Source organism: Manihot esculenta, chromosome 1 (genome assembly GCF_001659605.2).
Source record: "Manihot esculenta cultivar AM560-2 chromosome 1, M.esculenta_v8, whole genome shotgun sequence".
NCBI classification, from domain to species: Eukaryota; Viridiplantae; Streptophyta; class Magnoliopsida; order Malpighiales; family Euphorbiaceae; genus Manihot; species Manihot esculenta.
In genome coordinates this window covers 29,062,714-29,077,331 of record NC_035161.2, presented here as the reverse complement: position 1 = coordinate 29,077,331, position 14,618 = coordinate 29,062,714, and the positions used below count along the sequence as shown (strand labels likewise).

Here is a 14,618-nt window from a genome sequence, read left to right as displayed (position 1 = left end):
AAATAAATAGCCATATTTTTCGCCTAGGTTAGCTACAAAGAAAGCTTGAAATACACCATATTAGGCAAATAAACAACTAATAAAAGAAATTTTAAACTAAAGAAAGTAGAATTTAATTATTGTAAATAAATAAATAAAAACTTCATAATAAGAAAATCTAACATCTTTACTTATTTCGAATTCATTATCTTTACTTATTTTTTAATATAAATAAAAAGTCTATATATTTCTATATTGTTAATTAATTTATTTTAAATAGGTTTTTCAATTTGAATAGATTTTTCAGTCTCTTTTGAAAAAAAATTCTTTGTCCACGTTGTTGGTGGGGGGGGGGAGGGGTTATTGAAAATTAATATAGAAAATCTTTCGAAAAAAAATTTGCTTAAGGTAAGGTAGAGCAATGCATAAACTATGCACTTATTAATTTTAAGTAATGATTTTAATAAAGTAAATTGAGCAAATGCTTTCTTTGGAAAATTCATGCCAAAAAAATATAAATAAATACTTCCATATTTTTAGTTTTTAAAAATAAAATATTTTTAAATTAAAAAAATAAATTCTTTCATAAAAAATCAAATTAAATTCAATTTTAACTTATTTCATTTGAAATAATCCATTTGGCCAGAAATTCAAATGCATTGTTACACAATCCTGCATAGTTGCTAATTCTTGTAATTAATAAAATAAAATTTATTCACTCCAAACAAAATAATTGACAAAAACAAATCAATTAACCGCAAAATTCTTAATTTAAAAGGAAAATTCACCAGAAAGTAATCGAAGACCAAAGAAAACCAAAGAACGGGAATTATGTGACATATTATGCCACTAATGATAGCTTTAAAGAAGCAATTTAATTCGAAAAGAAAAGATAATTAACTTTTTTTTTTCCTAGACACAAAAGGAGATAATGTTTATAATGATATTCCCATCCAGAGAATGCTGATATTGGGATTGGGGGCATCCAATGGAAATTGGGGAAAGCAGTGCTGAAGACAGTGGGTCGGTGGTGGTGCTTCTCAAAACTCAATTCAACCCATTTTCTTAATTTGTGGGTTGGATCCCAATTTTAACTTATAAACCCTTATAATTTTTTATTTTTTATTTTTTAAAAAAAGTTGATAATTAATATATATATATTAATTTCATACAAATTATTCTAATCAAATCACTAATGTACATAAACTATCCTCACCTTAGGTTTATTCCGAGGGCACTTTCAAACTGTCACGTGGCAGCCTATTAATCAATCTTTGTTTAATCGATCACCAACCAATCACCATAATGTTGTTGGGCTGCAAGGATGTTGGCCTTATGAAAATTTGATGATAATCTTTGATCATACAACTCAAAAGATCGTGTTAAAAGTGATTCCAAAATTCTCTAATGTGCTTCACTAAGAGGAACATCTTCATTATGTTAAACTCGGTGCAATTGATTGGCTCATCGACCACAAATTCCGGATCAAATGAGAACCCTCTGTGTTTAGACTTCTGCACTACTATTAAAATGAACCCAAGATTCGCCAAGGTTGAGAACACATTCTTGGGAGTTCTAATCCTTGGATTTGCATGCTGGTTGCTTTCTTTTAGCACATGATGGAAGACTTTTCCCAGTTATAAATAAATCAAATTTGTTTTGGTGTAATAACTTCTACTACTGGGCAAAAGAATTGCAACTATGTTATCTTTAGGACACATGGGTTGCATTCCAAAACAGAGCAAATCGTTCTCTAGTGTCCTCAAATAATGCCAAACCTGGACTTAAAGAGTGCAGGTGTGATCATATTAAAGAATCAAAAGGCTTTTGAACATGAAGGAAAATGGTCATTTGCGCCATAGGGCCTAAGAGAAAAAGAAAGTTTTGAAACCATTAATCCACAGAACAAGAAGTTAACTCCAGTTTTGATCAAACAAATCCAATCACACAATAAGGTGAACAATAGCAGTGAAAGTTTAATTGCAAAACTAAATAACAGACTTGTGATGAGGATAGAAGTTTACCTTCTTTTTCTCGCTTGCTCAAATGGACAGGAGTATTTATTGATGGGAACCTATAAAAATACAATTTTAGCTGCCTTGACAGACATATTAGTATTTTTATGGAAATACAACACAGCACACAAATGTAGTAATAACAGTCATGGTCTAGAAATTCATAGGAGAATCAATTTTCTGTAGATTGTAGCTTCAGATACTTTCCTTTCCCAATGGAAATTGTTCATGTTATATATATATATATCGAAAGTTTCAATTTTTGTCATGCATCAACTCCATCTCAAAATTACAAACAGATGCTAAAACCAGATGACTTGCCACAAGGATTCGCATTAGTTGGTTCTCAAGTTCACCGTGTTTTAATTTTTGATATGGCGAATTTTGCACTCACAATTTATGAACTCCCAGAAAAAAGTTTCTGGTAGAATCAAAAGCGACGAAAACTAAAATGTAGTTAATCAAAGTATAACTTTTGCAGGTTTGTGATTAACAGAAACTATCCAGTATCCACCGATGTTCAATAATCTTTTATTTTACAAGAGGGCAGCACGTCAATTCATTTACCACGTAAATTCTACAAGCTTGGTTTTCTGCTACCATGAGCCAGATTAAACAAGGATGACTGTTACCCATCCATCGTAATGTTTATAGGCTTTAGCAGCATGTTTACTGCTCCATAAATTGACCTTTTCTTGCCACAATCACTTAATGAAGCCCAAGAGCAAATCTTTTGTTGCATGTCATTACAATGGATTCCTGTTGACATCTTTATACAGCAAATACCGTGACCGGGTTTTACCAAGTGCAGCATACCTGAAATAGTAGTAAAATATAAATATATGCCTACAAGATTTTGGTGCATTCGAGATATACTATAATTAGCATGTATGCGCATATGAGAGAGAGAGAGAGAGAGAGAGAGAGAGAGAGAGAGAGAGGTATTTGTCTTCCTTACCACTGAGGCACGAATGGGGCCATCCAGATGACATCACCAGATTGGACTGGATACCTACCAAAAAAATATGCGCATATAATTATGCCATTAGAGCAGACTTTCTGCAGACAATGTCAGAAAAGAGAAAATCAAAAGCAGGTATATTATAAGTTTAAAAAATGTTACATCAAAGATATTCGCAAAGCTAGGCTGTGCAAAGCATGGCCATAGCATTGGGAATTTGGCACATAAGAACAGACACTAATCGCCAAGTAAGGAACTAACCCTAACTTGAAGGCATGATGTTATTCTTTTTCTTTTCCTTAAATATAAAGGCATGATATTATTCACTCTTTCCTATGCGCACCTAAGATACTTCAAAAAAATTAAATTTGATTTTCAGAAAGAGAGAATTCCATATGTGTATCTAATGTAGATATAAAAGAACTTATCATTTATGAAGTGAATCGGGTAAATACACATAGAATATGACATCTGTGCTTTCCCGCATTATGCATGTAATATTGGACAAACTTCCTAGCAGAGTAGTAAGATTTTTAGCTACTGCAGAACCAATCATTACAGAAGATTCTTCAGAAAGTAGCAGCAATACTCATGTATCATAGTTGCAACTTCAGAATAAATCTCATACCAGCTATCACCCAGACGATAAATACCATGGCCCTCTAATAGCAGTAAACCATGCTGATTATAATGGACTTCCTGTGAAGCAAGCAAACAGGGGGAGGAAAAGGTACACATCACATGGATGAAACATGAAAATAATGAGAACATGGTATGTTAAGAAATATGCTAGAATTCCCAATATACAAAATTACAAAGTGAAGCACAAGAGTTTCAAGTAAAGTTTCAGCATCATGAATTCATGATTGGCACATCACACATGGCTATGCTTCATATTCTCTTCACAAATCAGTTGTATCCAAAGAATGGCTATAATTTAATTGAATATTTTACTAACTTCACCATTCTGTGTTTATTTGTCCCTCCATTGACTTGATATTGGTCCAGGAATGAAACAGTACAAACAAAAGAAAATTTGAAATGAAGTAAGCTTGAAAAGCTAAGGTTATAACTCCAGGTGCAAGCTTTTGCTTGGCCTGTAATTTTCCAAAAGCTATTAATGGATTGTTGCCAAAAGGGAGGTAAGGCCTAGTTTTGTTTCTTGATACATCATTTATAAGCGTAATACTTGTTTTACAATCTGTGGTAGCAAGGGGACGTTGAAACCGCCTTTTTGGACATCTTGATGAGAATTTGATTATTTGGTTTGTCCCATATGAATTAAATTTGGTGAGAAAGATGCAAAAACTCTCCTTTTCCCCCCTTTTTTTGCAGCATTATGGAGTATTTGAATGGAGAGGAATATGCTTTAGAAGATCAGACTTGTCCCTTAGACTTTCACAGGACAAGATGGTTTATTTTAGGCTTCTTTGCAAGCTTGTCCTCCTGGACTTTCAGAGGAGTGTCCTTTAAGTGTTATTCCTAGAGCAATATGTTTTCAGTCTTATCCTTATCTACTGACAGTTTAGGATTTCTCATTTAAACAAGTAAAATAAAAAAGAAGATTTCAAAATGAATCCCGAGTTTCAATCAGAAAGAAAGCATACCTTCACATTAAGGTATTCACCGGGTTGAAAATCCATAATCTGCAGTCAGGAGGATCATGATATGAAAGGAGAATAAGACATCTCCAAAAGGCTCATTTGCATCAAATTTACTCAAAACTGAAAAAAACAGTTTTTAACAACTGCAAAATAATATCCCAGTAAAATACACTCTAAAATATAATCCTGAATTCCACGTTAGGTGCTTGACCATACAGCATTTAAATTTAAAAGACAATGATTAAAAAAAAGTAAAAGAAAAAACTCCAGCCCATGGAAAGCTGAGTCTCCTGAAACAGCTCCAACTGACAACCATAACAAGTTAAGCTGATGTCAGGCCCTAACTTGTACCCTTTAGCGCAGAAACTCCCATTTCAAAATGTTGGACGTGAACATTGAAATCTAGTGCATCTAGCATTATAATCAGAAGATATTTACCACTCAATCAAACCCCCATGCAGAAATACATCTAACAAACCATGACAAGAGCGAGGAGTGAGGTACAGACTGAAACTTATATTCACCCGAAAGGGTTCAAAATTCCATGTCTAGTGCAGCAACATCTAAATTCATTACCTCAATAGAAGACAATGTTAGCAACTATGAGTAAATTTATCATGAACAGAGCAGAAAAAAGTTTATTGGACTTTTCCTTTAAAACATATGGAAATAAAGATTGGATTTTGGGAAACAAGACATGGCTTACATGGATATTGAAGTCATAAGGTAATGATGGAGGAAGAAGCTTCCTAAGTTCAAAAACCTGTCAACAAGGACACTATGTCATTTGGAACACTAAACAATATTTAGTAAAATGACAACAGCATATAAGCTAAATAATCACAAAGTGCATACTCTATACCAAGAGCCGTTATTGTAAGCATAGACTCCATAGTAAAAATATTCAGTATCATAAAACTCGGATATCTCGAGAGACTAAGATATAGCTCAAAATATTAAGAAAATATTTTATCTTCAATAGCTGACAAGCAATTCAAGGAGACTCAAGAACAAATATCTGACTGAGAGATATCTATATAAATCCATGTTTGGTCCTCTAAATTCTCTTTGAAAGTCATTCAGAAGTTAAAACTATGAGCAAAATGAAACAATCATTAGCAACTTACCTCCCCTGGAGTCTCAAGAAGTGGCTGCTTGTCTGTTGAACCCACAATCAGTTCAGTACTTAGATTGTCTAGAAAAGCATACCTAGAAGGATAAAAGATGGATTTGGTGCTCAGAGTTATTAAAAATATTTTATTAACTACACTTCAGGATAGTAAGTAGGAAATCTGATAAAAGAGAAACCTAAAGCAATGGATTATGAACCAATCATCATTAGCCTTATCTTGATATCTTATCTCGATGAAAAAAATAGAGCAATCAAGCAATTTCAATGACACAAAATGCTATTGATAAAGCTGCTCTACATAGATCGTTAAACACAAAAGGAATGACAATTCTCTACGGTTAACCTTAACCATAATTCACAATGAAACAAACCTTCGTTCAAAGACAGCAAGAGTAGCAGATCCATCACACTCCACAAAGTGTTCAAAATTGGGAGGTAGATAAGCATATGAATCGACCTGTACAACCACAGCATTACATCATTTTATAAGGCACACACTAACAAACTAGCCAAGCTCAAAGATATAGCTTCACAAATACAAATGTACCCAGTGTGCGCTCAAATTCAGTTAATGAAAATATATATCAGACACTCTTACCATTAGTTTGTGACTGGCACTAGATGCATTTGTGAGAATCACAGAACCCTGAACCACGAATATGAACCTAATACACATATGAAGAATAAAATATTAGACATTATTATACTTGGATTATTCAATTGATCATGAAAAATACAAACTTAGAAAAACTAATACACCTCTCTACATCATGAGGAGGGAGCCCTGATCTTGATTTTCCTGTAGGGTGGAGCTTATGTTAATTAAAAAATAAACCAATTAAGTAGGCAGGCATAAATTGTTGTTCCATGTGTTTTACATGAACGCCACAAAACACAGATGCCTCACTTAATTCAAATCAAAAGCAAACCAAATATGTAAGGTCTATAAATATTAGAAAAATAAATAAGTAGGACCTGTGCCATCTCCAAGAAAAAAAATATTCAGCCTAGACACATCACTATTATAGCCACAGGGATGCAGCCTTGCCCTACTGATCACAGATGAAGAAAGAGATAAGAAAATTAAGAAAATGAGCCAGATTCCAGTCAAAGTTGACCACCTGGCAGATCCTCGGCCAAATTACTAATTCTAGATAAACAAAGCAAGCTTGACAACCGTGTGCACTGATTTACATGTGGTGAGTTTAAGATGTGATTGGATAACCAGGTGCAGACTCGACTTAAACAACAGTTATGTTGTTTTATCTTATTAAAGTGCAGCACATGAATCATTCGATTCATAAATCATATTAAAATCTAGAATCCATGAAGGACGAAAATAAAAAAGCAAAGCATAAATAAAATATTTGACAACTGATATATGAACAAACCTTGCATCTTTGCTAAGTACATAACAAAGTGTGAGCCCATAGCCGGTGTGATTAGATATGCCCCTAAGGTATTGGTCCTACCAAATAAATTTAAATTAGCAAACAAGTAAAGATCATATTTTCAAACAACAAATGGAAATGCAAAGCTCCAAGTACCACTCAGGTAAAGGACTGAATACATGACTTTCAGGAGTTATTAAAGCATGATCTCTTTTATAAACACTGCGCGTGAAACCTGGCAAGTCTGCCAAGAAACAAACCAAATTAAATTTCAGATGACTTAACTTCTGCATGAGCAGTCTACTTAGTGATTAAAGAAGAACAACAAAAAGGGAAATAATATGAAGCATTTGTTTTCAATTTCCAGTTCCCAGAAACATGAATATTCTGTTAGCTGAAGACCCTGACATTTACATTTTTTAAATCACTGTCAAAGAGACAGGCTGAATTGTTAATGTCAAAAGTCCACCCCATGGATCTAATTCTTCCCTAACACTGAGTAGACCTTGGTTGCTGAGTTTAAGGATGGGAAAGGGAAAACAAAACACAATCTTCATCTGCAAAAGCCTGTAACCATATAAAATCAAGCTCACATAATGGAGCCAACTCCTTGGCTATTTCAGTTAAGTCCACAGTTTTAATACTTTTTGGATAAAGAGGACTAAGTTTGAATATCCTTTCAAGTTTCTATAACCAGTAGTTCCTTCTTCCGTGATTTAACACAAATGGCAGGCGAAATTTTTCTATTTCCTGTCTTCACTCCTCCGCCTTTTAGCAATCAAAAAAATCATTAAGAAGTGTGTTTAAGGATCACTTTGAATTCCACCATTATGTTTCATATACAAATTCATACACAAAAAATTCAATGAGAATGTGGCTATTGCAGAGAATGGCATGGCAGGCCAAATTTCTCTATTTCCTTTCTTCACTCCTCCGCATTTTAGCAATCAAACAAATCATTAAGAAGTGTGTTTAGGGATCACTTTGAATTCCACCATTATGTTTCATATACAAATTCATACACAAAAAATTCAACGAGAATGTGGCTATTGCAGAGAACGGCATGGCAGGCCAAATTTCTCTATTTCCTTCCTTCACTCCTCCGCATTTTAGCAATCAAACAAATCATTAAGAAGTGTGTTTAGGGATCACTTTGAATTCCACCATTATGTTTCATATACAAATTCATACACAAGAAATTCAACGAGAATGTGACTATTGCAGAGAAGATGGCAAAAGCATAACCCCAAGATTATGACTGGAAGCATTAGATTCTCCATTTTCTTGTTTTGGAAATCATCTCCAATGCCATTGTACATGTGCATTTAACTTTATTCCCAACCAAAAACTTAGCAATTGTGAGTCATTGAGGATTTCACGCACCCAAAACAATGCTCCCGATAAATTTTTATAACTATGCAAACTGTGTTCTTAACAGTCCAAATCCTTATATTCCTCAGTTTGATCCAAAAGATTTCATAAAACATACATATTAAAAGGTCATGGACTCTTTTTTCTTTAATCTAAGTACACCCCGTGTCATTTCTTTTCATATGAGGAGCCAAGAAAATAAAATTGATAATGATTGAAATTCATTACAACTCTTAATAATTCCTTAAAGCTGCAAGAACTACATTTCTATCTGCAACAACAGTATAAAATTGAGCTTATTCCATGTGATATAAATTAAAAATAATAATAAGTGTGGAGAAAATACAAACCTTGGAGATGAGAAGGGGAAAGAGTGGGATTTGTAACTTTCCAGTAGAGAGATTTGGAAGCTTCTTCCTCATCGAATGTTGAAGGTGCGGAGCAGAACCCTCCATCAGTTGAACCTATAACCAAACCTAGTACAAAATAGCGAAAACATACAGTTAAAATCTCAATCCGAGTCTTCGAAGTTTCTTCTTCTCCTCGACACAAAAAATAAATAAATAAATAATAAAATAAATTCCCCTGTCTTGATTGCCTAAAAACCTAATAACAATCGGTTGTATCCATACTATTTCTTCCAAAATTAAAACAACTCCACTCCACTAATAATTTGAGAAGGAATCACGGGAGTAAAACTATAATCTGGAGTGCGAGCTTTCTAGGGAAAAACACAGATAGCGAGAAAATTCAGCGAGTGAAGGAACTGGCCGTACTTAACATCATAGAGATCAGTGGGAGGAGGAGAAGAGAGTGTAGCGAAGACATGGAGAGAATTGGCATTGGCTTTGATTGGGTGAGTGAGCGAGCGAGCGAGTTAGCTAACGCAGGAAGTTTGTCGCATGGCTGCGTCGGTACTAATTTAAGAAGGGGATGAAAAATTTTGGGTAAATAACTAAAATAAGTATAAAGTATATAAAATTTATTATTTCATTTTTATTTTTTTTATTAAACTATAGTAAAAGTATTTTGTTGCAAATTAAATTCTTTTATCATTAAAAAATAAATACTCAACTAATCCACTTGTTTTTACTTTAAATTTATATACTATTTAGACATCATATTTTAATTATTTATATTATTTAAATCTATAATTTTAACACTATATATAATTTAGTTTCTTTTATTAAAATTAAAAGAAATTAAGTAAAATTTTCTTTAATAAAAACATAAACGTTTTAATTTTACAAAAATAAGAATATTCTAATTGAATTTTAAAAAAATACTATTAGTTCTTTATTCAAAACATTTTAGAAAAAAACTCTTTTTAGATATTTTGTAAATTCATTTGTAGTCCTATAAAATTTTATAGGTAATAAGAATTTTAATATTATAAATAAAAATACAAAAATTAAATGGTTAATTTTTTGAAAATAAAAATTTACATATACTAATTGTGACGAATGAAATTTTATGTAAAACATAGATTATTTGCTTAAGTAATTACTTTATGAAAGAATTTTGTACAGTGATGAGTATATGATATTCTTATAAATAATATTATAAAAACTGTATTTTTGTTGTCAGAATTATAAAAACTGTATTTCAATTAACAATATTGTTATTATATTTTTATTATTAAAAGTAATAATTTAATATCTTATTGTTATTTATTTTGAAAATGTTATTAAATTAATATAAGTAACATTTTATATTTATACATTTAAAATTTATTATTATTAATTTAATATAGTTTTAAAAGTAATATTATGTAAAAGTAAAATTTTAATTATCTTAATATTAAAGATAAAATGTGAAGTTTAATTTTTACTTTATTTGAAATAAAGTTTTGTAAAAGTAGTTTTTTAAGAAACATAACGGTATTAATAAAAAGATTATTCGCAATAAAAATTTAAATTTTTTTACGTTTTGGCATTTTAATTCAATTTTTTTTTTCATACTTGATGACCGCTGGATTTCTTCACCCCAGAACAGGGGCTTGACCACAGCCAAAGGCCCATGACACAGAGGCCCACGTACTTAATACCCCCCAACAAGCCTGGCTCATTCCAGCTTCCGGGCCGGGCTCGACCAAGCTTCCTCACTCAGTCCAGCCTAATCCCTGACCAGCAGACCCCTCTCAGGCCCAGCGTCCAGCCCAACTCTCGGCCCAGCCCGGGGTCCAGAACAGTACTCACCAGACAGCCTGGCAGATCCGCTCGAACGTACGCATGAGGAGAATCAGAGGCCGTTACGCATGTAACAGGCAGCTGATACCCTAGTACACCCGAATCTGTATGGCAGAGACGCGTGGCCCAATCCTGGAGAGACCTTTACACGTCACCAGCAAGCAAGACAATGTATAAAAGAGGAGTCCCCTCCTCAGAAAGTTTTAAGCCTTATTCTGTAACACAAAACCCTTGAAAAACCCTATTCTATTGGATCTCAGATCATCAATTGGCGCCGTCTGTGGGAAAACGAAGGAGATCTTTTCATCACCGGAGTTTTCACTTTCAAAACCCACTGAGATCCACAATGGCAAACCACCAAGAAAGTAACCTTAATATTCCAAATGACTTAAGCTCCGCCCAAGAGGGGCAGCAGTTCTCTTTTTCTAGCCCTACGACGTTGAATAACCAAACACCCATCTCTCTTAATCCCTCGCCAGGCTTGGCAGGGAATACTCCCACCATGACCCTGTCTAACCAAGACATTCAAACCATGGCTCTCCAGCTACAAACCACTGCTCACTGGTTGGGGCAGATAATGCAACAAAGGGGACTTAGCACCCCAGTAAACGCACTCCCAGTAGTGGAGGAACCCAGAACCGATGAACCCCGACCTACCTCTATCCGCCTCCAAACTAACAACCACGATGCCGGAGAAGAGGAAGAACCGGAGGCCCGAATCCATGGGAGAAGGGCAAGAGAGATGATAGAAAATGAAGAGGTGGACGACTATTCTGCTGAAACAACCAGGGAAACGGGAACTGAAACAGAGGAGGAAGAATGTAGTTTGGGCAAAAGATCCAACCCAGAAGACGAGAAAATGAACCAAAAACTGAAAAGGTTGAAGGAGCAGCTCCTAGCCGAGCTAGGTAAGAAAGATCAGAGTCAAACCTCCTTGCCTACTTCTTCTCCTTTCTCAAAGGTAATGCAGCAGGAGACCGTTCCCAAAAAGTTTATGATGCCGCCGATGGCGGCCTATAATGGGGCTGGAAACCCGAGAGAACATGTCATGAACTATAAGACCTTCATGGAGTTGCAAACTCTGTCAGATGCTCTGATGTGCAAGGTGTTCCCAACAACGCTCTCAGGACCAGCGAGGGCATGGTTCAACAGCCTGGAGGCCGGAAGCATTAAAAGTTTTGGAGACCTTGCCCTCCGCTTCATCAGCCGGTTCGTAGCCGGGGTGCCAGCAGATAGGAAGACAAGCTATCTGGAAACAGTTAGGCAAAAAGCTGGTGAATCTCTCAGAGAGTATGTCGCCCGTTTCAATACGGAGGCCCTGCAGATTCCCGAGCTCGACGAAGGAAGGGCGGTAGAGGCCATGCAAAAGGGAACAACCTCTGCCGAGTTCTTTGGTTCTTTGAGCAGGAAACCTCCGACCTCACTGGCCGAGTTGATGAAGAGGGCGGAAAAGTACATAAGGCAGGATGACGCCTTAGTAACGAGTAGATTTGCCAAAGGGGTGGCAGGAAAAGAGAAAGCCCCGGAGGAAGGAAGGCTGGAGAAACACGAGAAGAAGCGTGGGAAGAGGCCTGAGCCATATAAGCAGGCCTGGGAAAGAAGGGATCAAAGGCCCCCCCCTCCTCCCAGGGCTCATGAACCACGAGTGCTCCCCCCTTGGGTTCCTGAGAAGCCTACTCCCCTCAACGCTTCCAGAGCCGAAGTGCTCATGGCAGTCCAGGATAAGGAGTTCCTCCAGTGGCCTAAACCCATGAGGTCGGAAGCAGATCAGAGGAATCCTGACAAGTATTGTCAGTACCACCGGACACATGGCCACGATACAAATAACTGTTTTCAGTTAATCGCGGAGATTGAAAGATTGATAAAAAGGGGGCATCTCAAAAATTTTGTGAAGAAACCGGAGGGGCAGAGGCCTCCGCCCAGTCCGGCAGCCCAGATGCCCAGGAGAACCGGAGCTGGACCAGTGAATGATGGGTCTAGTGGGACTATTAATATGATTGTTGGAGGAACTGGAGGACGGATGAGCCGTCGAGGAAAGAAGAGAAACCGGGAAGGTGAGATCAGCAATGGCGAGGTCATGCAGATCGTTGAACACTCACCCATGGCCATCGTTTTCTCTTCAGAAGATGCACAGGGCATTCAGATGCCCCATGATGACGCGCTTGTTATTGAAGCAGTCATTCATAATTTTCGGGTGAAGAAGGTTCTGGTGGATGATGGGAGTAAGGTCAATTTATTGCCATATCGGGTTTTCCAGCAGATGGGAATCCCGGAGGAACAGCTGGTTCGGGACCAGTCACCCATCAAAGGGATCGGAGGAGCACCGGTATTTGTAGAAGGGAAGGTGAAGCTGGCCTTTACCTTGGGAGAAGCACCCAGAGCTCGCACCCATCATGAGGTGTTTTTGGTGGTTAAACTCCCACTGAGTTACAATGCGATTTTAGGGAGGCCAGCGTTGTTTAGCTTTGAAGCTGTCACCAGCATCAGGTATTTGGCACTCAAGTTTCCAACGGAAGAAGGAGTGGGAATGGTTCGGGGCAGCCAGGAAGAAGCAAGGGCGGTATACTTGGCCACAGTAACAGAACCGAGCTTAACTGGAGAAGCACTCGACTCGGAAGTTCTGGAGGTCAGAGATGAAACAAAAGAAGCCCGGACAGAGCCAGTCGGAGAATTGGAGACCTTCCCCTTATCAGAAGCAGATGCAAGCAAGGTTTTCAGTCTTAATGCCAACCTCACCAAAGAACAAAAAGGTGAAGTCATGACTCTGATCCGAGGTCACGCGTCGACCTTCGCATGGAAGCCCTCAGACATGCCAGGAATTGACCCCAAAGTGATGACACACCGATTGAATGTCCTCCCCGAGGCCAGACCAGTGAAGCAAAAGAAGAGAGTAGTAGGAAGAGAAAAACAGCAAGCCACCCGGGAGGAAGTACAGAAGTTAGAAGAAGCAGGCTTTATTAGGGAAGTAATGTACCCACAATGGTTGGCAAATCCTGTGTTAGTCAAAAAAGCCAATGGCAAATACAAGATGTGCATAGATTTCACCGACCTAAATAAAGCCTGCCCCAAAGATTGTTACCCCCTCCCCGATATTAATAAAATGGTCGATTCAACGGCCGGATTTGATTATATGTCTTCTTTGGATGCTATGTCTGGTTATCACCAAATCCCAATGGAGAAGTCGGATGAGGAGAAAACCTCATTTATAACTGAAGACGGGACTTACTGCTACAAAGCTATGCCTTTCGGATTAAGAAACGCCGGGGCAACTTACCAACGATTAATGAATAAAATCTTTAAGAACCAGATTGGCAGGAATGTAGAAGTGTATGTGGATGACATGGTGGTTAAAAGTTCAACTTTTCAACAACACATAGCAGATCTAAGGGAGATATTTGGGGTGTTAGATCAATACAGAATGAAGTTAAACCCAGCAAAATGTGCTTTTTTCATCAGGGGAGGAAAGTTCTTGGGATACATGGTGAGTGGAAGAGGCATTGAGCCTAATCCGGAGAAAGTAGAAGCCATATTGAATATGCCAGAGCCGACCTGCGTAAGGGACGTCCAGAGATTAACCGGGAGAGTGGTGGCGCTTAACCGATTTATGTCGAAGTCAGCAGAAAAGTGTTTACCATTCTTCAAAAAGTTGAGAAAGGTACCAAACTTCGAATGGACGGAAGACTGCCAAAAAGCTTTCGCGGAACTTAAGAAATATCTTAGCTCGCCTCACGTGCTCAGCAGTCCCATAAAAGGGGAAGAGCTTCTGATATATTTGGCAGCCTCAGAACAGGCAATCAGCGCGGTACTAGTAAGGGTAGAAGGAGGAGAGCAGAAACCTGTTTTCTACATCAGCAAGGTACTTAGAGACACTGAGGTCAGGTACTCGAACATTGAAAAATTGGCTTATGCCTTGTTGTTAGCAGTCCGGAAATTCAAAGTTTATCTGGAAGGCCACCAAGGAGTTGTGATGACGAAC

At 37.0% G+C, this 14,618-nt stretch overlaps 1 protein-coding gene across 2 annotated transcripts; it reads right to left on the bottom strand.

Moving 5' to 3' along the window:
• Positions 1-2,451: 2,451 nt before the first annotated feature.
• LOC110629761 ((S)-ureidoglycine aminohydrolase) lies at positions 2,452-9,391 on the bottom strand. 2 transcript variants are annotated; one of them, XR_002490279.2, is made up of 14 exons: positions 9,230-9,391; positions 8,804-8,929; positions 7,239-7,326; positions 7,083-7,159; positions 6,451-6,490; positions 6,290-6,356; positions 6,063-6,148; positions 5,687-5,768; positions 5,266-5,322; positions 4,563-4,601; positions 3,584-3,654; positions 3,217-3,306; positions 2,953-3,006; positions 2,452-2,810 (listed from the first exon to the last, which is right to left on the bottom strand). XR_002490279.2 is itself a non-coding variant. In XM_021776873.2 (13 exons), exons 1-13 carry the CDS (start codon positions 9,294-9,296, stop codon positions 2,741-2,743), a joined length of 924 nt encoding a protein of 307 aa, XP_021632565.1. In that variant the 5' UTR covers positions 9,297-9,391; the 3' UTR covers positions 2,452-2,740. The 2 variants fall into 2 exon arrangements, 1 of the variants encoding a protein (XP_021632565.1); XM_021776873.2 differs by lacking the exon at positions 3,217-3,306.
• Positions 9,392-14,618: the final 5,227 nt, after the last annotated feature.

Coding starts and splice junctions, on each gene's coding strand:
- LOC110629761 (XM_021776873.2), bottom strand. CDS start 9,296: ATGCCAATTCTCTCCATGTCTTCGCTACACTCTCTTCTCCTCCTCCCA. Junction 5,323..5,686: donor TTCTTGAGACTCCAGGGGAG/GTAAGTTGCTAA, acceptor CCTTGTTGACAG/GTTTTTGAACTTAGGAAGCT. Junction 3,655..4,562: donor GTGAATACCTTAATGTGAAG/GTATGCTTTCTT, acceptor CTTGCTTCACAG/GAAGTCCATTATAATCAGCA.